This window comes from Eretmochelys imbricata, chromosome 3, assembly GCF_965152235.1.
Source record: "Eretmochelys imbricata isolate rEreImb1 chromosome 3, rEreImb1.hap1, whole genome shotgun sequence".
NCBI classification, from domain to species: domain Eukaryota; kingdom Metazoa; phylum Chordata; order Testudines; family Cheloniidae; genus Eretmochelys; species Eretmochelys imbricata.
This window is the reverse complement of record NC_135574.1, coordinates 70,043,595-70,068,673: the sequence shown is the minus strand read 5'-3', so window position 1 is coordinate 70,068,673 and position 25,079 is coordinate 70,043,595. Positions and strand designations below refer to the sequence as shown.

At 40.4% G+C, this 25,079-nt stretch overlaps 1 protein-coding gene across 7 annotated transcripts in view; it reads left to right on the top strand.

Annotated features, from left to right (window-relative positions):
- MAP3K7 (mitogen-activated protein kinase kinase kinase 7) overlaps window positions 1–22,958 on the top strand; it is a 66,352-nt gene extending 43,394 nt beyond the window's left edge. For 5 of the 7 annotated variants that reach the window (XM_077812828.1, XM_077812826.1, XM_077812831.1 and 2 more), the window contains 5 exons: window positions 4,301–4,368; window positions 13,544–13,658; window positions 15,690–15,751; window positions 16,340–16,455; window positions 19,822–22,958. In XM_077812828.1, coding sequence (XP_077668954.1) covers window positions 4,301–4,368; window positions 13,544–13,658; window positions 15,690–15,751; window positions 16,340–16,455; window positions 19,822–20,002 — 542 coding nt within the window. In that variant the 3' untranslated portion in view covers window positions 20,003–22,958. The remainder of the gene's footprint in view (window positions 1–4,300; window positions 4,369–13,543; window positions 13,659–15,689; window positions 15,752–16,339; window positions 16,456–19,821) is intronic. The other 2 variants (XM_077812830.1, XM_077812827.1) reach the window with 1 other exon arrangement.
- The last annotated feature ends 2,121 nt before the right edge of the window (window positions 22,959–25,079 follow it).

Genomic DNA, 25,079 nt, shown 5'->3' with positions numbered 1-25,079 from the left:
TGAGAAGGTGCACAGGATGGGGAGGAGGGGACCCATTTCTATGGATATGTTAAGGTCCTTAAGACAGAACATGTCTTCTAAAAGAATGCAGTAAAGGAATCCTCCTACCACAGACCTATGGTTTGCAGGAGAGGTACTCCTCTTCTTTGTACTTGGAAGGTATGCCAGAAAAGGTGCCCTGAGGAACACCTTAATTAAAATAATTTTACTTTACCGGCATCAGGGGGGTGTGTGTCAGGGAATATTTTCAGGAGAAAGTGCCTGCCCATAGGAGCTTCAAGCTCCACAAAAATCAGGATCTTACTCCAAGTGAAGTGAGGACTTCCTCTTTATGTAAAAGTTAACCAAGTTTTATGGCGGGGTTTCCTTTGTAGTGTAGATTGATTAATATTAGCCTTATGCAAAATACATAGCAGCATTACCATTTAAACAAACCACAAACCCTATACGTTAAAAAGGCTGACAATGATCTGCTAACGTAACCTATTGCATACAGGAAAAAACTACCTTAAAAACATTAAGGTTGCAAAATGAAGCATTCAGAAATTAGGAAATGCTAGATTTAAGGTTGCTTGTGCAGCCTTATTTCTCCCCTCTTGTGTATATGAACTATGATGATGGGAAGTCTGTAGCAGATCCAGGAATAGAATCCAGCATTTCCCGGATTCCAGATTCACGAATTCCAGAATTCTTTAAAATTCAAAAGAACACATCATTTTTTCTCTTGTAACCCTGTGCTTCATTCACTCACCATGCTGCATTGAATGAGGAGTGGGTCTTTCTAGAAAAATAGTGTGTTTGTGTAATTGAAAACAAAGCTAAAGGAGAGTGAAAAGGGAGAGAGCTTGGAGAAAGGAGACAATCTGGGCAGGGGACAAAACACAAGGGAGTTTCTGTGGAGGACAGAAGCAGATGGGTGAGAGAGCCTTGGGAAGGTTAGAAGGGGGGAGAGTGTGCGGATGTAGGGAGGATCTACCTATGCAAGACGGGCGGAGGGGGAGGGAGGAGGCAGCATGTATGTGTGAGTTGTTGCTGGAGCAGAGAGAGAAGCAGGGGAAGCTGCGGATATCAGTTAGGGGAGATTAAGTTGCATGTGTGTGGACTTTTGGGGTATGTCTGCAATGCGATTCCCAGTGAAGGTAGACAGATTTGAGCTAGCATGCTAAAAACTGCAGCATAGACATCAGAGCAGTGGCTTGGGCTAGCCACCCAAGCTCAGATTCAAGGATTCAGGCAGGTTTGGACTTGGGCGGCTAATCCAAGCCACTGCCAGTACCACAACATCCACACAGCTGTTTTCGAGCTAGTTCAAGTCTATCTACGCTGGGAATCACACCTCCCAGCTATAGTGTGGACATATCCTTAGAGGCTAAGGGGGAGCCCGGATACTTTTTAAAAAAAAAAAAAAAAAAAAAAAGAGGGTAGGAAGTGTTTTGGGGATTTTAATGGGCAGGGAAAGTGTGTGAGAGAATTTTTTGGGCAGAGAGGCAGGAGAAAGGTAGAAATTTCATTGTTCTGTCAACTTCTGTGTTCACTTTTTACCCTTACAGTTTATAGTTTGTTTAATGGCAGTATTGACATGTTTATGAAAATACACTATACTCATTCCAGTAACCTTAACTCTGACCCACAAGATTTATGTAGACTCTTGACATATGCATAACTGCACAAAAATTTAGAAATGGTCCTTGCCCCAAGTATTTTATAAACTTTTTATGTTACCTCAACTACCATACCATAAGTGGTATATACTGCTCCACTCGTTTAGTTACATGTTGGTATTGGCATCCCATCTTTTTGTTTTTTTTAAAGCCGCCTCTTCTAGTTCATGAGCAAATACATTCCAAAGAACATTTTATTTCCTCCCTTGGTGATTCAGGCACCTGAAGTTTCTTTTTCATTACAGCTGCCGTTTTCAAACCAGATGAGTAATTGGTTGACAGTTGAATTGTAATCTTAAAATCCAATAAATTGTTAAAATCCTGCCGCTGTGCATCACTTTCTGCCTTTCGGTATTGTACATAACTGATGTGTATTGACTTTTTGTCAATTTCATGAAATTATTCTAGGTTCCTGTAAAGAGAAAATTTTAAACCAGTTACTTTAAAAACTAGAGTAAGAGCAAGTTCAAAACAACTTCAAAACATGTACAAAGACTAGAACTAATTATTTAAAGTCAAGGAAACGTATTCCATCTTCATATTCCTAAATTGACGTTAATCTTCATTCTGGAGCAACAAGTATTTGTTGATTTGCTGTCTTTGTTTCTGCTTTGTGTGAACGATTTGCCAGATGTCTGTAGTAGTTATACTAATTAAAATGACATTGCATAATAGAGCTTGCTTTTGCCTCACTAACTTGGAGATCTCTCATTTAAAGACATTCTCATTCACTGTAACACAATCAGTTGGTCTCTTCCTGCCCTCAAAAAGTGTTGATTTTTACTTCTACACAACCCTGATTATTTTAACTTTTTGGCAACCATGATCTAATGTTTCAGCAACACATGTGCCGGGTTCTTTAAATTCACAAATGTTGCTAATCTGAAATGAGAATTCCAGATATTTTTTGCAAGCTTATTTCAGACAGGCTAATTTTAGAATGGTGCTGTTGAATGAAATGTGCACATAATTGTTGTATCAGTCATGAGTAGATCATCTATATCTTGAGTTCCAAGATGAGTTGCAGCTACTATCACCAGCATAATTCTTCCTTTTATGAATAATCCTGTTTTAATGGCCAAGTAGTTATATTAAATGGAAGAGTTTAATAATTCTCACCTGGTGCCTTATGGGATCTCTTTACAAGGCTTTACAAACCTTCATTAAGCCTCACAACATCACTTTTACATTGGTAAGTATTTATTTCCCCAAATTACTGATGTAGAAAACTAAATTACTGAGAGATTATAACTCGTTTATGGTAATACAGCAAATCCGTGTCAGAGCTGAGAATATAACCCAATTTCAGACAGATTTGTCCCATTCTCTAACCTATAAACTGTTCCTTCCCTTAGGTACTTCTAGAATTTCTTGAATTTAAATGTCAGGTGACAAATTGGAGAAGATGGTACTGAGAATTTTTCACTTTCTGGTAGTGTGTTTCTAAAACACAGGACTGCTGCACAGAACTACTGGTTAAAGGACTTCATAATTTGTGATATCTTAAACTGTGTAGATGAGATTAGGTAGCCATTCTCACTTTTTTTGTTTTAATTGATGTGCAAATTATAAGTTCTATCTAGAAAGGCTGCTAAGTCATATTGAAATGACCCAGCATAAATATCTAAGAGTTTAAAAAATGAGCCACATGTTACAAAATGTTGATTGAGTACTGACTGTTGAATACTATGGGAGTATGAGGCTGTAACTGTTATAGTACATGTTCTAAATGCTACCTACTGGTAGAAAAGTTACATAATGCAGGTTGAAGACCAAAAATTTTGAGCATTGTCAGCTGTTACTCATGATGTTTTGGTGTTTCCTTTTGGACAGCTGATCTGTCATCTCAGGAGACACTATAAACAATATTAATAAAAATCAAAGTACCAAGGGAAATTCTGTTACATAATCCATTGTATTTTACATAAGACTTAGTTTCATAAACATTTCCTTGATGGACTAGCAGTATTAAAATTTAAACTATTTTCTATAGCTCTCGGTGGATAATGTTAATGGGTGGAAAGAGAAGAGGAACGATTACACCACTATGTTCAGTGGATTGATAGCAAGATGTGACTTAGCTAGAGAACAACTTCTTGCCCTGATTTTTAGAATATGAAGTATTTTTGCTCATAAAAGGGTGACTAAGAGCTTTCATTTTGACTTAAAGTGAAATAAGTTTTCTTATAGCTTTTTGATATATGTGAGAGGAACATAACACAGACCGCTTTGCTGTGTGCTACTTCAAAGAACAACAGGTTAGAGCTGGCAGCATCTTATTGTACAGCCTTGCTCTAGAAATGCCCATAACGTAACTCACTTGAAATAGATGTCGTCATCAGCCACAATCCCCAAGTGCTAAGCCTCTTCAAACACATGTGACAGAAGATGGTGGAGTAGAGTGCAGAAGCTATTCATGTGGTAGGAACGGTTATTGTATTAGGATATACTTTCTCTTGACAGGCCAGCATTTTTTGAGTTAAAATTCTGCAGCTGTCTCTCTCTCTCTCTCTCTCTCTCCCACTCCCACTTTCTCTCTGTGGATTTGTACAAATTCCAAGCTCCTGCTGCAACAGTCGCACCCTTCTTATTTTGTTTCTGAGCAGATTTTAGTGTTTTGTTTTGTCTTTTTTTCCAAGCAGGAAACGGACAACAGAGGCGGAGATCCATTCAAGACCTTAGTATTGCTGGAACAGAATCCAATCAGGTAAAATCTTTCAGCCTATGGCTTCTTTGTCTTTCATGAACATTTAGGTGAAATCAGCAGTATACTTACACTGTGTAGAGCTAGTCTTTAAAACTTCATCTATGTGATTAGGGATCATTTAATTTACAAAACATAGTGTCTGCTGTTTTACCATCTAAAATAAAATCTGTGAAAGGGCAGCTTATGAAAGATGTCTAGGTGACAAGTTTCTTGATTACAACTTGCCTAAGCAGCACATATAATATTTATCAAAAAAATCTATTTTGTTTGTGCATGCTGCATAATTTTGTATGTACTGGTAATGAACCTCAACATAGTATCATCTCTCAAATCTAAATGGTTAGTTATGGTGGTCTCTCTACTTTTTGGAAGAAGATGTAATAGCAAAGTACTATAGCAAGGTCTTGTTACGAAGACTTCATTACTTTTACAAAATATTTACTTGTAATTATTGCTTTTTGTATCATGATGTCTGGATACCATGGTAACAAGCACAGTGATGCACTCTGAAGTATGAAATATTAAAATTAAATGAGATGTCTCAAATGACCAAAGTACAGTTAGTGGTGCCTTAGCCTTGTTTTGTGTTGTTCATTTAATTGCTAATTTGTCAATGTCAGTAATTCACAGTAGGTTTTTGATCATTAGTGTGAATTAGCAAGGTTCTATTATAATTTTAAGATCCCTGCTGTAGTTTGAACATGGAAAAATAGGAGCTCAGTGTGTTAATCAGGTTAATCAGGTTTCCATATTAAACAGCCTACTGTAGTAATTCAAAGTAGGTGGTAATTTTAGGGGTATACACTCATCAAAGAGATTAACATTTGATCTCTCTTCCGTTTCATACAATGTTGTAGTAACAGAAACCTTGTCCTTTCCCCAAAATCTAATTTGTCTGGTTTATTTGGGAATGTGTATATATCAGAAGAAAGCATCAGAATCAATTTTAAAATTTCAAAACGTTTTTATTACATACCGAACATAGGGCTTTTTAAATAAAAGCATTCTACAGATACAAGCACAGTAATAAATAAATCTACATTTACTTAGTCAAGCAGTGTAATTAGAGAAAAGACTTAATCAAAATTGTTTCAATTTTTCATTATTCTGTAACATTTAACTATTTTGTGATTAAGGTTTCAATGCACTTCTGTCACATCTGTGCCACTATTTTATGCAATATTAAAATATTCTTATTTAAGTTCTTTTATTTGTAACTTTTAGTTCCTTCTATTACCTTTTAAAAATGATTGTTTGCTGATACCAGATTATAATACTACTAGACTAGATATATAGCATCTGTATTAGAACTTTTTAACTTTCATGTATCCTGCCTTTGAAAGTTGCTCTGTGCTACTTTCTTAGAGATTCTAGCTGTGTTCCTGCCAAATAATTGCTCCTTTGACCAGGAGTAACAACAAAAGGCTTTTTCACCTCAGTTTTCTGCTGGTACCTTTATTTACACCAGAGAGCAAAACATGATGCTGGTGTAGCTTTCACCATTTTCCTTTTCTTCCCTCCTACCTGTGCCAACCTAAGGGTTAGAAATCTGTATATCTTTTGTTTTACATTTCTGCTAGGTCTGTCTGAAATTCTATTCATATTCAATTTATATTTTGAAATACAATTTATATTTTGCATTTTGAAGTGCCCTATTACAAGTATGAATCATAGTGTAGCATATAAGGTAAGCAGAATAAAATAATACCTCAAAGGTCATAAATACATTGTGGATAATGTTAAGTCACAGGTTTTTGTGTTCTTGCTTTTGAGGCCTGTGAATGGGAAGTAATGGAAAAGTCTAAAACTAATATTCTTGAACTTGCAATACCAAGTCAGAACTTTTCAATCACACAACACATTAGTGTAGAAAGCAAGCAAATTTGTCTCCTAGATATGCCCACTGCAGTCTTCACACAAGTGGGTCTAGCTGGAAGAAACTGTTGATGTGCCTTCATCCACTCCCTTACAGCAGGTGAGGAGAAGGGGGAAAAGTTTACAGAGGTGGACAAGAAGGGCAAGAAGCATTTGGGGCCATATCAGGAGAAGGTCACTGCATTGTCCTTCCCGCTGACCAGAAGAGTTTGGGGGAAGAAAGTGGTATTTATTGCCCATGAAGCCCTGGAGGACTTCTTTACTAGGGCTTCGGGCACCCATGTTTCATAGAGTAGGGAGCCAACCCCCTCCTTTTCCTAGCCCCCTTTAAGCTTGATGAGGAATGGGTTTTGGTTTCCTACATCTGGAAAATTGGGGAGCCAATCCCCACCTTCCCCTACTCCTTCCTGCACTGTACGATTCGTTGCCAGGTACTCCGATATTTTAATTGAATGAAGTTGTGGCCTAATAAACCACATTCATGGCCTCCTGTCTTGTGTGAATGGACAGAAGGACCTGAGACTGCTCCTAAAGTTCAAGGCCTATATTTATGGATTTCTGTAACTCTGAGCTGAGCTCCAGCTATCCTTGAATTTTTTAATTTAAAGCTTCAAAATAATGATTATTAGCAATATAAACAACCTACTAGATAAAGGAGAAAAATTCAGTTTATAAAGAGGTTAGAAATCCACACAGCTCTGATCAGTTCACTGTGTTTCTGCACATATACCATTTCAAATTATATATAAATGTTATCCTTCCCCCACCCCTTACTTCATTGCAAACATCCTTCTTCTCTACATCTCTGTAGTCTCTCCTTAAACCCACTTCTTTCACCTAGCCTTCGTCACCTAGACTTCACCACTGTTTGCATCCATTGCCATGCCCTTTAAACCCTTGTACTCCACACACTGCATTGGTTGCCAGTGAAGTGACAGGTGATTTTCAGAATGCTGGTTACAATCTATTAAGCCTTAAATGGCCTAGGCCTGCTAAATTGGAGATTGCTTCTTTCTTTCTCTGCTCTGTCATGCTATTTCACTATCAATTCAGAGGAAAAAATTGGCAGGAGTTTGCAGTAGGTTATTCTCCATACCTAATTGCCTGCTCCAGCATTCGTTCTTATTAGAAACCCACTAGAGCCCAAAAATGGGAAAACTTTAACAGGAGATACAACTTTTTTTCTTCAGGCTGAGTGAACGTAAATGCTAGAACCAGCACCTCTTCTGTCGTTCCCAAAATAGGGCATATGACAGCCTTGTCCTGGAGGAAAAATATCAGTCTTTTCTTAATAATGGGAAAATATTACATTGTTCTGTTTTTAATGTAGTTTAAATACCATAGTGATTACTCCCTTTATAAATGTATTTCTATTGTCCAATTTAGATTTGTAAGCTTTTCAAGGCAAAGAGCGCTCTAAACCGCATATTTTATTAAGAATGTTGCACAACTGTGGTGCTATAATAAATAATCCAATTGGGACAAGCAGGATGAAAATGAAAGTGCATATAATCCAGGCTAAATTTAGTTTGTATACCATTTTTTGAAAAACTATTTTTAATTTTAGTTTACCATGTCTTCATATACATTTGCACAGTGCCAGCACAATGGAGCCTCAATCCTGATGGGCGCCTCTGAGCACAACTGAAGTATAAATATTAAATCATGCATAATCTTCATTGTCCTATAGTTCCTTCGCAATTCTCATTTCACCATTGTGATAACGGAAGAGCATGTATCAACTAGCCCATGGTTAGTTGTGTTTGGAAAAAACTAATGTGCAAGAGGGAGGTCTGTTGTGTTTTTTTTTCTCTCAGACTGATCACAGCCATCGGAGATTTAGTGTCTGTATTTTGCTGATTTTTGTCAAGGGAGATCACTTCTTCTCCCCCTCTCAACAACAAAATACAAATTCTGGTGTGTTAGACTTGATTTCCGCCATTTGCAGCCGGAGGACTGACTATTGTATTTTATTGTATTGCTGCTGTGATTAGAAATGTTGTCCAACACTAATTCCTGGTATTGAATGGCATTATCAGCGTGGTCAGTCTAATGCTCTGCAAATAAGGATTTGCTGTTTGGCTGAATTTTGCATCCAGGGCATGAACAACTGAATCCACAAAGCCAGGGGATTTCAATCTATTCCAGTTTGTGACACCCCATTTTATAATAAAAAAACTGGGACATCTGCTCCCATAAAGAAAGGGTGGGTGGATCTTCTGGACCTCTTGACAACCCATGCACTGAGTCACATTTTGTTCTAACTTTTTCCAGCACAGAATTCAAGTGCTTGCTCATGTCAGTTCCATTCTAGGTGTGTGCATGCCCACGTGCACAGTTGTCAGAAACTTTTGCCTTAGCAGTATCCGTAGGGCTGGCTGTGGCACCCCCTTGAATCCCACACTCATGTGTCAGTATATCAAGCACCGCCAGCCCTGTGGCCTCTCAGTTCCTTCTTACTGCCCCGGTAGTTGGTCGGAGCGCCTCTTGCCCTTGCTTCACAAGTTGTCAGCGTTTTTTTCCTACTCAAATCTCAGGTTCCAGCTGTAAATAGTTTATTTATAGTAGATTTGTTAGTAAGTAGCTGTTAAGTACTGTCGGGGTCCTGGCAGGGACTTTGCCCCAGGCCGGGGCATACCTGAACTCTGAGTTTTAAGCCCTGCTCTGACTGCAACAGGCTTCCTATGCCTGTTAGTGACCCGCATGGTAGCTGTCTGAAGTGCCTGAGGGAGTCCCACATTAAAGAGAAGTGTCGCATCTGTAAGAACATTCATCCCAGGATACAGAACTAACGTGACAATCGCTTGAGGACCCTCCTCATGGAGGCTGCTCTTCGCCCAGCCTTGGAGCTGGCCCGGACGCAACACCTAGCACTTCACCTCGGTATGTAGCACGCCCACGGCACCAGGTTCTTACCAGCACCAATCCACTTCACCGGTGCCCAAGAAGAAAACTAAGAAGAGGGACCCGATACCAAGCAAGTTGGATCAAGGGGAATGGGGCACAAGACTCTGCTCGGGCTGTCCGCCCACGCTGGAGCTGCAAGGGGGCACGCCGCTGAGGGGACCTTCTTCCCCCCTCCCAAGGGATTCACCACCAACTCTGGAGAGCAGTAGGGGACCCAGGCTGATGGCACAGTCAATGCACTCCCAGCACCCAGAGAGCAACGGACTCTCCCACCATAGCCAGCACTGCTTATGGTGATGGACCCAGCGAAAGATCCCTACAAGGGCAAACCAGCCATGAAGGCCTCCCAGAAGGTGAGTGAGCGCTGCTGGAGTCTAGGCAGATCCCTTTTTCTCCACATCCTTTGTCTCTGCGTCAGCTCAGGCCACCAGTTTGCCATTACAGGTCGCCGGCACCGTGCTGTGGTCTGCGCCCTTGCACTGGGCCTCACCCAGGGGGAGGCGCTGGTCGCCTTACAGTCAGCAACGGTCATCTTCACACCAACGGTCACCATCACCAAGACCTTACGGATGCTCTCCAACACGGTGTCGCTCCCCATACTCCCGGCACCGGTCTAACGATTTGAGGCACCGGTCACCTGAGGTGATGGTTAGCCACCAAACTCGGGTGTCAATGGTCTCGCCCTGGTCACCAGAGGAGGATTTCTCTGGCACGGAGAGGGAGTTCAGCCTCTTGCCAAGACAGCACCGTCGCGACTGGGCTTCGGGGGTTGCATCCACCGCAGTGATGCCAACTTGGCAGCAGGGCCAGTGGCCAGCGCAATGGCCTTATTGGAACACCTGGTGCATGCCGGTTATGCTGATGCCCCCATCTCCAGTCCTCGGTCACTGTGTTGGACAAACCCCAATTGGCACCGGTGGCACCAGGCTCGGTGCAGGAGGCGCTGACAGGCGCTGTGGTGGAGGAACGGGTGCCCACCCGGAGACCTCCTTCCCCTGCGAAAGATGATCCCCTGGGCCCTCCCCCGGTGGTTCATTCATCATTGTCCTCTCCAGATGAGGCAGTAGCGTTGACCTCCTATGCTAGCCCACCGGACGACTTTAAGGAGCACCAAGCCTTGGTCTGACGGGTGGCCACTAATGTAGGCCTCGAAGCAGAAGAGATGGCGGAGCAATCAGATACGTTATTCAGTGTACGCTCCCTGTCCACCCCCGCATGTCTCTCACTCCTGGTACACGAAGGGGTCCTGAACATTGCCAGAGCCCTCTGGCAAACCCTGTCCTCCATCCTGCTCATTTCCAAGAGGGCCGAGAAAAAGTATTTTGTCCCGCCAAGGGGTTCAAATACTTATATACCCACCCGCCCCTGGGGTCATTGGTTGTGTTGGCAGCCAACAAAAAGGACAAGCAAGGGCCTGCTAATTCCACCCCCAGAAATACAGAGGCTAAGAGACTGGATCTTTCTGGAAGAAAAATTTATTCCACGGCCAGTCTCCAGTTCCGGGAGCGAACTACCAGGCTCTTGTGGGACATTATAATTTTAACCTGTGGGACTCCCTCCATAAGTTTAAGGACCCCAGGCCCCAGGAGGTGGCCCAAGAGTTCCTCTTGTGGAGGAAAGTACCGCAGCAGCTCGGTGCTCCCTCCAGATGGTCTGGGATGCGGCCGACTCGGCGGCCAGGGTGGTCACCTCGGTGGTGGTCATGAGGCATAGCTCCTGGCTTGAACCTGCTGGCCTGTCCCAGGAGATGCAGTCCTCCATGCAAGATCTTCCGTTCAGTGGAGTCGGGCTCTTTTCCGATCAGACAAATGCAAGGCTGCACGGTCTGAAGGACACTCGGGCCACCCTCCGCTCCCTGGGGATGCATATGCCTGAATCTGTGACAGTCATTGCGGTCACTGCTGCCCTTTCTCCGCCCTTTCACCTGTGCAGCCTGGCCTGGCAAAACACCATGGAGGCCAGAAGCAGGGTGTTTTGAGGGCGCACTCGAGAGCAACACCCCAATCACATCCACGGATCCGCCCATTCTTTTCCTCAACCATCTCCCTCCCTACCATTCAGACTGGTTGAGACTCATCTCGAACCCTTGTGTCACTGGGCTGTACCCTTGTGTCACTGGGCCCTCCCTCCCACACCCTTCTTCCCCATCCCTCTTCAGGAACTCTTCTCATGAGCAACACCTCATTCAGGAGATAAACAACCGCCTGCAACTTGAGGAATTGGAGGAGGTCCCTCAAGAAATATGGGGGGAAAGGTTTCTACTCCTGCTATTTCCTGATCCCAAAGGCAAAAGGGGGCCTGTGTCCCATTCTGGACCTGACACGAATCAGCAAGTTTCTCAAGAAGTTGGAGTTTCACATGGTATCCCTGGCCTACAGCATTCCTTCCCTGGATCCAGAAGACTTGAAAGACACTTTTCCATATCTCTCTCTTCCAAGGGCACAGACTGTTCCTCAGTTTTATGGTGGGCCAGTGCCATTTCCAGTTCACGGAGCTCCCCTTTGGCCTCTCCTCGGCCCCACAGGTCTTTACAAAATGCATGACCCCAGTAGCCACTTACCTGAGGCGTAGGGGAGTCCAGGTCTACCCTTATCTCCATGATTGGCTCATCAAGGGCAGATTACAGTATCAAGTGCAGAGCAGTCTCGATCTCCTGCAGTCCACATGCTGCAATCTGGGCCTGTTAGTGAACCAAAAGAAATTTGATCCTCGTACCAGTGCAACATACAGAGTTTACTGGGACCGTTCTTGATTCTATGCGGTCCAACTGATCCTGGACTACCTTATGCATCTCAAGCTCCAGGATTGTCCCTTTCATCAGTTAAGGTCCACTTGGCCACTATATCTGCCTTTCACCCTCCGTTCCAGGACAGATCAGTCTTTGCTCATAGCATGACAGTCCCGTTCTTAAAGGGTCTGGAGCGGCTCTACCCCCAAGTATGGGACCCAATCCCTCCGTGGGACCTGAATCTGGTACTCGTGCTGCACATGAAACTCCCTTCAAGCCCTTGGCATCCTGTTCCCTTCTTCTGCTCTCCCAGAAGGTGTCATTCCTGGTGGTTATAACTTCTGCCTGAAGAGTCTCTGAGATTAGGGTGCTTACATCGGAGCTGCCCTATATGGTGTTCTTCAAGGACAAAGTACAGTTGCGGCCGCATCCAGCTTTCTTGCCTAAGGTGGTTTTGCAATGTCATAAAATCATAGAACTGGAAGGGACCTTTAGAGGTCATCTAGTCCAGTCCCCTGCAATCATGGCAGGATTAAGTATTTCACACAAGCCAGGACATATTCTTGCCAGTCTTCTGCCCAAAGCCTCATAAGTCTGAGGAGGAACATACGTTGCCATTCCTGGATGTCAAGAGAGTGCTAGCCTTCCACATTGAGAGGACGAAGCCATTTTGCAAGTCGACGCAGTTGTTCATCGGGGTGGCAGATAGGATGAAGGTTCGTCCACTATCCACCCAGAGAATTTCATCTTGGATCACAGCCTGCATCCAGTTCTGCTATGATCAGGCAAAAGTGCCTCCACCAGCGATCATAATCACCCATTCAACTAGAGCACGAGCATTGTCGGCACCCTTCTTGGCCCATGTGTCAATTTCTGATATCTGCAGGGCTGCCATGTAGTCATCTGTACGTGTGTTTGCATCTCACTACATGCTTAACTTTTGAACTACTTCCAGTTGTGTGCAGTCATTTAACTTCTTATTGCTGAAACACTGGAAATGAACTGGGTTCCTTAGTTTTCTCAGACCTGAAGCTGATGTGCTAATAAATGCAGCTTCTGACTCTACTGTGACAATTGTTATGTAGAATCGTAACAGGATGCTCAAAATGCAACCTCTCGAGTACATTGTATAAGGCCAAGCCCAGCCGCACGGGGAGGTGGGGCTCAGGCTTCAGCTTCCGCCCTAGGTGGTGGAATTCAGGTTACAGGCCCCCGGCCCACAGTAGAAGCCCTTGGGTTTGTCATCCCCGTTTCTTTCCCCTTCCTCCCGCCCTCTCCTCCCCGCACAAAGGGCAGTAGGGCTCAGGCAAACTCGGGCTTCAGTCTCCCCTCCTGGGGTCGTGTAGTAATTTTTGTTGTTAGAAGGGGGTCGCGGAACAATGAAATTTAAGAGCTGCTGTTATACTTCAAAGATAAATTTTAGGTGCGGGTGAAATGATTCCTATATAATTTCTATATATGCTCGTAAAGTTTATCAAGCATTTTGAGAACTTTCCGGATAAAAAGAACTATAGAAATGAATGTTCTTCTTTCTTTGTATCAGTTAGCCAGCTCAAAAAGGGCTAATAAAACAAACTCTTGAACCAATCTTCCCTTGTTTTGGTTTCGTCACTGTCACATGAGAATATCAGTATCTTATTTAAAAATCTTGTTTTATTTGTGCAGGAAAGCAGAAACAGCAGTAGGTCATCTAGTCCTAGTGTGAGAATGATCACTACCTCAGGACCAACCTCTGAAAAGCCAGCTCGGAGTCTTCCATGGACACCTGATGAATCTACAGGTGATGATTGGTTTTTTTTTTTTTTATTTATTGTCTTAAAGTTCTAAGAGAGGTTTATTTTATAATTTATTTTGATTAAGATCAATGTGTGTGTAAACTTTACAAAGAACTTGAATAATAGAGCAATTGATTGGTTTTAGTTTTCAGACTCATTAAAACCGTTACTGCATTTGCTCACTGGTTGTTGTACAAATTCTTTAAGTAGACTCAATGAAATTAAATAAACTCTTAACTATAGTTCATTAAAAGCAAAATATGTAATTTTCCTATGATGCGCCTATAAATAGAATATTCTACTTAAGAGTTTTGAACATGAATTTTGATGCTAATTTTTTAAAACACAAGGCAACATTTTATTGTGTGTGTACATTATAAATACACTTGTCTAGATTTCAGTGAGCCACCTTTTTGGATAAAGTACTATTCAGGATAAGTAAGGGTGGCAGATTCAGGCCCAGATCTGGAGAGGCATGGGGGGAGGAAGAAGGCATGTCCACACGTGCTATTGCAAGGTGTTTTGCAAAAAGTTATCATAATGTTTTATTTCAGAAGTGTGTAAAATATTTGTTTATCAGAGTATCTCTCTTTTTTTTGTTATAACACATGGTTGAGTGAGTGTAATGTAATAGTGGAATCTAGTTAAAGAATTCTTATACACTTAGTCCAGTGCTTACAAACCATTATAAAAGGATCAGAACTTCAACACACTAACACCATTTGTTCTCTGTGACATCCTAAGATCAGAAGTGGGAAGACTTTCTGACATATTTGCCTCAGAAATTATATGTAGTACTGGGAGTCCAGAGTCTCAGCTCCTTTTCAGAAACAGTCTTTAGTTCATGGCTTGCGTAAATCTGACTTGGGGGGGGAGAGGGGGTGGAATATATCAGAAAAACTATTTCAAAAAGTTCTCATTTTAAGGCAAGGTTGGTTACACCATGACCTTGGATAGCCCTTTTTTGGTACTCACTGTCTGCATGCGAGTCATTATCCCTAGTTCTCATTTTGTTGTTTGTTAAGGAGGAGAAAGGCAGTTTCTCTTTTCTCACCCTCCCATTTCCTTTACCTTTTTGAAGTTGCTTTTGGAGATAGGTAATCTTTGGGAGGCAACACCTTTTCATTTTCGCCGCCACCACCCACTACTTTATGGCAGATGCTTTTGGGGCAGCCTACTTCTTTCCCACCTATCCTCTAACATTTGTTCTCCTGATAGCAGTCACACACAGTGCTGGAACCCAGTAGTTTCTCCACTTAACCCTACTGCTGTATCTTAAGATTTAGCAACAGGCTTGTGTCCCTCAGATCTTGGGCTTCTAAAGATACAAGCATGTGAGATTCCAGAAGCATGCAGTGTAGTTTGGAGGGAAAGTTCTGGGAAGGCCCATGGTGTTACTGTTTTGGAAGAGAGCAGCAGCAGCCAGGTCCAGCAGAGCTGCTATAAGTTTCCCACATTACTCATCAGCTATCCCTAAGAGTACTGGGGAGAAAGGTGTCCTAGGGCATATTGAGTGGAAGAGGTGGTATTTGCCAAATCTTATAGGTTTGGTTTCATGTCTGACCAAAGTCAGTCATGTCATGATTCAACAAAGTTTGTGTTCATTTTTGTTTTTCAAAACTGGTTTTGCCCAGCATTAATTTAAATTCGGTTGATGGGTAGGCTGATTGGCTGATCCCTCATAAGCAAGAATGGCATAGCAAATAACTTCATAAACAGACGGTCAGAATGCAAACTCTGTGCAAAAAAACCTATGTTCAACTAAAATGGCCTCTAGAAATTTATAGAAGTGTAATATTTAATTTTTGTTTCTTTTCAGTACAATAGATCATACTCTAATAATGTTGTCATTCTCAAATAACTTTACAAAACACAAACCAAAAAAACTGATATTTCCATATACCATTCTGCATATTGATGTTTAGTTTTGTTTAAATAATAATCCTTTTTTGCTAAGAAAGTATAGTGTCTTATGGATGTCGTACATGGAAATGTACAATTAACAATATATTACAGTTGTGGTATTGTTGTTACAGATACCAATGGGTCAGATAACTCCATCCCAATGGCATATCTTACACTAGATCACCAGTTGCAGGTAATAATTGTATATTTTACAAGCAATCGAATTTTAAATTGAGTCTAAACAGTCGAAAAGCATTTTCATATTTTTATTTTTCCTGAGTGACATAAAAAAATATTGTTTTGCATATTCGTTGATGTTTGTGTCCTGCCTAACTTTTGAACAAGGCTAAAAAAAAATTATTCTGTAACCTGAGATTGGTTGACTCAGATTTAATCAAGCTATTAAAAACAAGCCCTGGGAAATATGATCCTTAAAACAAATTGAAATCTTAGTTTAAAAGCATGAATAAGAAATTAGCTCGAGGTCATAGAATAAAATTGCTACAGTCTCATCCAAACTTTTTGTTCTGTGCGTGATCAGATAGTGTTTTTGATCATCATCCTTTGTAACAAAGAATGTGGTAGAGCAATAAACGTAGATGTTAGGTCTGATTCAGTTTTGGCAACAGTGCACTAAGATTTTTCCAGGGTATGGTTTAGCACTTATTTTTAAAAGCTTACTAGTTTCTGAAAGCTGGTATAAATATATTGCAGACACATTCTAACACACTATGTATTGAGATATCAGTTGATTAGATTTTAACGTCTGATTTATTTCCAGCCTCTAGCACCATGCCCAAACTCCAAAGAATCTATGGCTGTATTTGAACAGCACTGTAAAATGGCACAAGAATATATGAAAGTTCAGACAGAAATTGCATTGCTGTTGCAGAGAAAGTAAGTAAAATGCTTGTAAATGCTTTCTGTTCTCATGTACAGATTCCTTTTGCACCAGCATAATAATCCTAACTAATTACGTTGTATTTTAATGCAATAACTTCTCCTACAGAAAAATCAATGCACCATTCCCAAACTTAATATTAATTCCCAAAAATACAGAATATTTGTGCTCCTGACATAGATCTATTAGTAGTAGTTGAAAAACTTTTATTAAATGTCACAATTTGTCTTCTGTACAACTTTTACATTAAAAAGTTTCACACCTATGTATGGCGATCAGAAACACCTGTTTACATTAGCTGGAGGTCACCTTTCTGTCAAGGCATATTGCAATTTAATATAATAATTACTGTATATACTCGATCATAAGCCGGCTTGTTTATAAGAAGACACCCTCCCTCCTCCCCCCCCCGATGGATAAGTAAAAATGGTAAAAACTGTGTGACCCTTTCATAAGCCAACCGTATATTTCAGGGTTGGCAAACTTCAGCTCCTGGCCCATCAGGGTAAGCCACTGGCTGGTCAGGATGGGACGTTTTGTTTGCCTGGAGCGACTGCAGGCATGGAGCCCCTCAGCTCCCAGTGGCTGCGGTATGCCATTCCCAGCCAATGGGAGCTGCGGGAAGTGTCGCCACTTCCTGCAGCTCCCATTGGGTGGGAACGGCAAACTGCGGCCACAGGGAACTGAGAGGCTCCATGCCTGTAGATGCTTCAGGTAAACAAAACGATGATATGTTAGATATTCAATTCAGTGCTTTCATAGAGTTGGGAAGCAGTGTTGGGGAGGCTGCATGCATGGAGCATTGACGTTGGAGATGGGAGTAACCAACAAGTTGCCAACCAGTGACTGACGTCAGACAGGTAGGAAGCATGAGGCTTTCAACCCTCTAGAAAAGGAGGCTGTCTTTTTATGTTAGTTGGGGGTGGACCAGAGAGGAGAATAGAGGTGTCTAGAGCTCTTGTACAGTGGAGATAGCAGGAGCCAGGGTACAGAATGGGACTTCTGATTGCCTGGTTTGAGAACAGGAGAAAATATGGGCAAAGTTTGCTCCTCTGTTTTTCAGCTTAGCATCCTGAGGACAAGGTTTCCGAAATATTTGTCCTTGGGGTTCTGAGTTTTAAAACTAGATAGTATTTTTTTAAATAATATTAATTCTGAAAATCCTTAAATTACCTATTGTGTAAAATGAGTTTCATTTTCAGGATGATTTTATTTTCCCTAACTTTAGGATCTCACCCTGCAAGAGTATAGTTTTATTCATTTCACCTTCCTTTTCCAGACAGCCCAAACAGAAAATTCTTCCATTTTTATTGATAAATAACATTTGTTTGTTCTTTCCTTATCCATAATATATCTATCCATGTGTATTCAAAGAAAAACATTGTTTGCGTTAGTGATATTGTGTCTTTATTGGTGAATGAAGTAATTAAAATAATGTGTTGTGGAAAATATTCCATCTTTCATACAGTAATTACAAATCGTTCAGTGGGAATTAGCATCACTAACTTTATTCTTTACCATTTTGTCTTTAAATATTGATGACAACTTGCGTGCCCCCCCCATCAACCCATAAACAAATGGTAAAATAAAATACGTTCTAGTTAGCTGCCAGATAAATGATTTTGTAAAATAATTTGTAGTCAGCCTACTGGAATTTTTTTGCTCATCTATAAATAATTATTGGAACACATTTTGAATACTTATTGCATCAATTATCTGAAATGAAAGTTGTGAAAATAGTCTGCCTGACCCTTGTTTCCACTATTTTAACAAGGGTGCAGCTCAAAATAGAGAATTGCAGTGTAAAAATGAAGAGATTTAGTTCAACATTTTTTCCCAGAAACAGTTAAACAACTTTGTGACATCTTGTACTAAAATTTCTTCCTTTTTTTCATGTGTTTCTACCACACTACTTTTTTAATGACTCTTGCCATAAAATTAAACTTTCACTTCTTGTGAAGAGGAAAAATAGATTTAGAAATAGTGAGATGAGACAAGTGAAGTGTATCTTTGTGTACTGGAGTATTATATCTGTCTCAGTACCTTTCATTTTATGGTTTTATTAGAAAGAAGGGTTTGAGTGACAGAGCATAGCAGTTACTAATAAATATTCATTGAAAAAAATATTCTTGTCTGAAGTGGGAGTGTTGCTTTTAACAGATTTTACTTTTTAAGGTCCCAATCCTTCATTGAAGTGTGTAAGATTACTCCATGTGCTTAACCTTAAACACATGTACATTCGAGCAGGATCAGGGACTAAGGGCTGGTCTCCACTACAAGGAGATCAGGGTTGCTGCAATCGATACAGCAAGGATTGATTTAGCAGGTCTAGGAAAGACCCGCTGTATTGATGGCAGAGTGCTGTCCAGTCGACCCGGTACTCCAGCTCTCCGAGAAGAGTAAGGGAAGTCGACCAGAGAGTCTCCCATTGACTCAGCGCCCTGAAGACCTGGGTAAATCGACCTAAGCTACGTCGACTCCAGCTACGTTATTCACGTAGCTGGAGTAGCGTAACTTAGGTTAACTTACCCCCGTAGTGAAGACAAGGCATTCGTCTGAATAAATTGTGGCAAGACATTAGGCTCCCGTTATGCAATGAGCTCTGAGCAATCAGACTCCTTCATCCATGTCGAGTCCCAGTGATTTTGAGTGACAGTATGTAGGATGCAGGTCCCATTGCATGGACTTTATTGTAAGTTTGGAGCCTTTACTTAGTGAGATTTTTAAAAAAAATGTACAGATTAGAATAATGTATAGAAAAGCTCTGTGTTTGCATTCAGTATTCAGTTCATGTACTGAGAAGTATAGAGAATAATTTAAAAACCAAATCTGCCATCTCATGAGTTCAGGTTGAATCCCGTATTTCAAAAGTTGAATGGATTTTAAAATTAACATCTAGTTTAAAACTTTGTAAATGTGACTTCTTTGCCATGAATCTGGGGAAACTGTGGCTAAATATGTTTAATGAATTTATCTGCAGTACTTTGGCTTCAGTTGAATTGAACTTAAAAGCTATTATAAAAAGGCATGAGATAAGGAATCAGGATTTTGCTTTGCAGTTAGTTTTAATTGCATAAATGTAGCTTTGATTTCGGAATAGAGCATTACTTCATATGTTATATCCAGACTGAACCAAAGATTAATCAAGAGGTTTTGGTTGTTGTGAACTCTTAGGCCTTTCTGTTGTACTAAAAAGTAGACCTGAGACACGTTCTTCATAAACTCATAGTGACAAATGAAATATAAAAATTTTTATTTGGTTAAAAATAAAAACATACAATAGTGACTACTCACAAAAACAAGCAGATTATGAATCTTCTCAGTCTCCATAACATTTTAATGCTAACATTTTTTATCTTTAGACAGGAGCTAATAGCAGAACTGGACCAGGATGAAAAAGACCAGCAAAACACATCCCGTCTGGTACAAGAACATAAAAAGCTTTTAGACGAAAACAAAAGTCTTTCAACTTACTACCAGCAATGCAAAAAACAGTTAGAGGTCATCAGAAATCAGCAACAGAAACGGCAAGGCACATCATGATTCACTGGGACCTTTCAAATCAAAAATATGCACAGAAAAGACTTTTGTATTATTCCTTATTATGACAGCTCATGAGTGTTAGCTTCTTGATGTGTTCAGAATGCCTATATTTGTCTGTTGCACTTAGAACGTCATTTATTTTCCTTTTCTTTTGGTGGATATTCAGTTCAACAGGTTTATTGAACAAGGTGGGAGAACAGTGACTTGAATTAATCACCAGCACTCAGCTTACACAAATACAGTGAACTGTGGCTGTACACGTGCTCAGTGTGTGAAGGCTAGCCTAACAAAAGCATTAAAATGGCTGCTAAATTGTAAGATCTTGTTTTAATTTCTGATGTTACCTCAATAAGAGCAAAACAAAAACTTCTGTTTTAGAATGGTTTTGTTCTTGTGTCTCATCTCAAACAAATTTCCAACAGTCATTTTCTCATGCACTATGCTGCAGAGCTGATGTTGATTGACCAGAGTAATTCATGATGCATTAGTGATGCCTTTTACCTGTAGATTTAGTGCATTTTTCCACATGCAAAATGGTAGTCAGACTGATGCCAACATCCTTGGTTCAGTGCTTGATAGCCCTGCATTTTGACTAACATGTTCCTTGTAATCTTGCATTCATAAAATATTTGAAGCAAAATGCTGTATTTTCTTTACTTTTTTTGGGTGAGGAGTGGGGTGTCATGCAGTTCCACCTAATCATACTGGACAAAAAATTATGATGGTGATTCATTAAGCAAAGTGGGTCTCTCGTATAAAAGAAAAAAAATCAAAATGTGTGGAAGCATGTGTTAATCTTTAAAGCTTTTGTGCCTGTAGCATCTTTGGAAGTCAGTTCAGAAAGCAAATGAATATAAAGTTCTATATAATCATTCCCGTCATATTAGTTATTGGGATCTTTTTGAATCCTTACTGAAATGCTGAAAAGAAAACATCCATATTCACCATACATGTAAATAAGTTTGTTTTGGAAAAAGAGATGAGGACTTGAGTGATTTTTATTTATTTTTAAATACAAAAACATGATATGAAGTAGGGAATGCAGATGGATGAAGCTGGTAAGAAAATGAGAGAAATGGCTTAGTCTCCTTCATAAATCCTAGTTATTTCAGTTGTTTGAGAAGTGTTCAAAGCAAGCCCGCCACAGAATGCCTTCTGCCTTTGTGACTGAAGAGTTGCATTTAACAAACTCAAACAAAACATGGAATGGTCAGTATCTGTATTTGCCATGATTATGTAGGCAGAAATCAGCGAAATTGTTTGGATTATAAACTAACTTCCAACTGAGTCACTTTTTACTAGAATCCTAAACTATTTTTAAGTTCTCAGACTCAGGTTTTAATAACATTAATCTTTTGCAAATATAAATTTTGCAAAGAGAAAATATAAAATGAAAACTTAGTCTCTGTATCATCAAAATACCAGCAAGATGATCAAAAGTTTATTGTGATGATTTAGTTGTTGGGCTTCATTTCAGATGAATAAATTAGTGCAAGAGTTCATTAGTAGCGCTTGGTAAAATACTTAGTGGTAAAAAAAAACTCACAACTTTTTTTCTTCCCCTCTTCCTATCTGATAAACGTTGATATTATTGTGAATGTATAAGAATATCAAAGATGAAGGATAACTTACTGAAGGAACAGTGTCATTCTAACTTTAAAATAAACCTATTATTGGCAAGACTTTCTGGAGTTAAAACCCTTCCCTCACTTTATTTAAATAAAGGAAGGGTTATCATTCCCGAAACCTTAGCAGATAATTTGATTAGTTAGCTGAAACTGATATTGGGATCAACTTAAGGGCACACATATTTATAGCAAAATGTAATTGGCAGAGAAAATAACTGTAGTATTAGGAATAGCACAAGTGATCCAAAGCATTGCTGTTTGCCTACATCTGTCCATCTACCAAAATGGACACAGTCAGTGTTCAGCAGCTTCTTAGCATGTGTTTAAGCATGAAGTAGAGTAGAATGAATACTAATGCTTGACTTCACATGCATGGTTAATAATTGCGAAATGATTTCCCAGGACAGTTAGAGGTTCTTCTGTGTCATAATGAAACATGTTTAAATAAATTAATATTAACACTTCTTGTGCAAAGTCACTTTATGGCAAAATTGGAATAATGGAAGTGAAAGCAATGCTAACTTCATTTAATGGTACATAATACAAAAGCCTAAGTTAGAACAGTTGCTTATAACCTTTTCAGTTTACATTGAAGAAGGTCTCAGATTGTAAAATAAGTACTGTACACTGTGTGGAATTCAACTCCATTCACTTCTTAGATTGTGTTGCCATTCTAACTGTATTTTCCAGAGGGAATATAGAGTTCATATCCTTTTGCCTTTCAATCTTCCCTTCCCTAATTCCACCAAAAATTTGAACTATTTGCCTCCACTTTCTCAGTGAAGTCTTCTGTGTGGGCAAAATCCTTGTACATCTTACCCAGCAAACCTAGAGGATAGCAATGGCTATTTGAGCCAAGGAGAATTAATCTATCTTGTGACTACAGCATTTTCAAAAGGCTTTTGTTTTAAAGTTGTTTACAAACGTACTTTTATTTTTTCTATTAAATATTTTGGAGGGTTCAGGACATATTTTTCATATCTTTTACTCAAAGCTATCCCTCTGGTCATGGATGTGAAATATCTAGGTTTGTCTGGGCACTACCTCCTCATTCTCAAAACAGTAACAGGTTCTGCTTTTTGTGAAAGTATGTGTTGTGTAAGACATTGTGTAATGAAAGTATGCTTCTGTATACTGAGTGGTTTTACCAAAAATGCTTTTTCAGGCTTTATTTTTGTTTTTTGATGAAAAGTTGAAGATTGTAATTCAAAACTTGTACATAAAATGGTGAATGATTTCATATGATGTGGGAATGAGCAGTGTGGCTTTCTGCTGCGGGGTGTATTACATTACCAGGAATCGGATTAATAAAAGCTGAGAGACTTTGACAGACTTGTAATGCCCCACCACTTGCCATGACATCTTTGATCTGTGAGGGAATCCTACGGCTTGTGGGACACAGCCATCGGTACCACCAAGCGAACACTCCTCTGTTCATTGCTGTTTTCCTTGATACATGCGAAGGGACAGCTGTGGACAAACAGATCCTACCACAGCTGCATGTCAACACTGAATCCACCTCGGACAGCCCTATCCTGGAGACATTTGCCTGGTTCTGTTCCTAACACACACTTTACCCATTTGTATGAGAGGCTTCGTTGGAATACATAAGCAGTTGCAGTCAATCCATTGAGCATCCTGTCTCCCTGGATAACAGTAACTTTATCCCAACTCTGTCCCATTGCCCCTGGACCGCCTGTCCTACCAAGGGGTTCCCAGATGCCGTGCTCAAACATAATTTTTTTTTTAAAGTAACAGTAGGAGCAGTGTGGGAATAGCATTTCCAACCCCTGGAATGGGAGTTCCCCACACTAGTGGTTGGGGAGAAAAATCCTGCAAAGCCAGGTCTCATACGTGTGTGATGCTGTTTAAAACAGATTAACTTTTTTAAGGACTTAAATATATTCCAGAATTGATTGTTGTGAAGTAAGTTGTCTGTAGTCAACTTTAATACTTTCACTGGTTCAAATGCATGGGATTTTTTTAAATTAGTTCCAGTCTTCTTCTTAGGCTCTTTATTTAATTACTAAATCCTGACCCTATGGAGTTATATCAGGAAAAGGTGCTGCAGTTGTTTGCATTATGCCTATCAGTAAGAGTGTGTCAGTTTATTATTTATGAGCATTTTTAACACCTATAATCTGGCAAATTGAGGAATTAAGTCAGGTTAGTGTGCAACAATTCCTGCCATCTGCTCCACACAGTTGAACTGTGACATCTTTCCCTTCCTCCTGTACTGTACATGGCTGGCTGTTTTAATCAGTGTGACGCAGCAGAATTGAATTTAGACCAAATAATGACTTTAATAACAATACTGCCCTACTGAAATCACATCAAATTCTTATTCACAAATTGCTTACACCTTGTAATAGGTTTGTGTTCATTAATTTATGCTTTGTAATTACATTCCTGCATCTCAAAAGTATTTTGCAAAATTAGTTAATGGAGCTTCAGAAGGGTTTTGGTCTGATTTACATAAGGGTAAATAGAGGCATGAAAATGTTAAATGACCAACATTATATATGGTCAGTGGCAGAGCTAGGACTGAAAGCAGGAAGATCTGAGTCTGTCTCCTGGTTGTAAGAATGGACTAGTCTCCCTCTGTCTAGTTTTAGTACAAATGGAGAAAATCAAGTTGGGTGGGATTGTTCTTCAAGATGCACTCATATGGAGCAGAAGGGTCAGCTACCTCTTGAGCACCAGCTTCCCGATCTGTGCCTATACTAGGTTCTGCATGGATCTAAAGATCTGCAGTAGGATAGGACTGATGGGCTGCTTGGTTATGCCATCACTATAGAGGTTGAACTTGAGAATGCAATCTCTTTTCTGCAAAAACGCCCACACCCTAGAGCGGCTACCAGGACAGGAGGCAATTATGACGGTCACAATCTGCCTCCAGCTTCCACTAGTTCCCAGATCAGGGCCATACCCTGAACCTCACACAGCATAAATCCATCGGCACAGGAGTGCCCAGCTGGTGTGAAGTCAAAGTTGTTCCTATTCTTCGAGTGCTTGCTCATGTCGATTCCATTCTAGGTGTGCACATGCCCACATGCGTGGTCATCTGAGATTCTTGCCTTTGTGGTACCTGTACGGTCGGCCCTGGCACCCATTTGAGTGCCACGTTTATATGCCAGTATATCAGGCGCCGCCGACCCTATACCCTCTCAGTTTCTTCTTACCATCTGTGGGGGTTAGTTGGAGCGCCTTTCCTTGAATTGCAATGGCTAGCGGTTTTTCATCTACTGACTTCAAGCCTTAGGGCCTTGTAAATACTTTGTTTATAGTAGTTTACAGCTGGGGGAATTCTGTGCCAAAAAATCACAAATTCTGCTCATTTTTTGGCAAAATAATACCGGTTATGGCGATGCCCCCCTTCACACCGCTCATTGCTGCCACCTCAGAGCAACAGCTGGTGGTACAGACTGCACCAGGCTCAGTGCACGCTC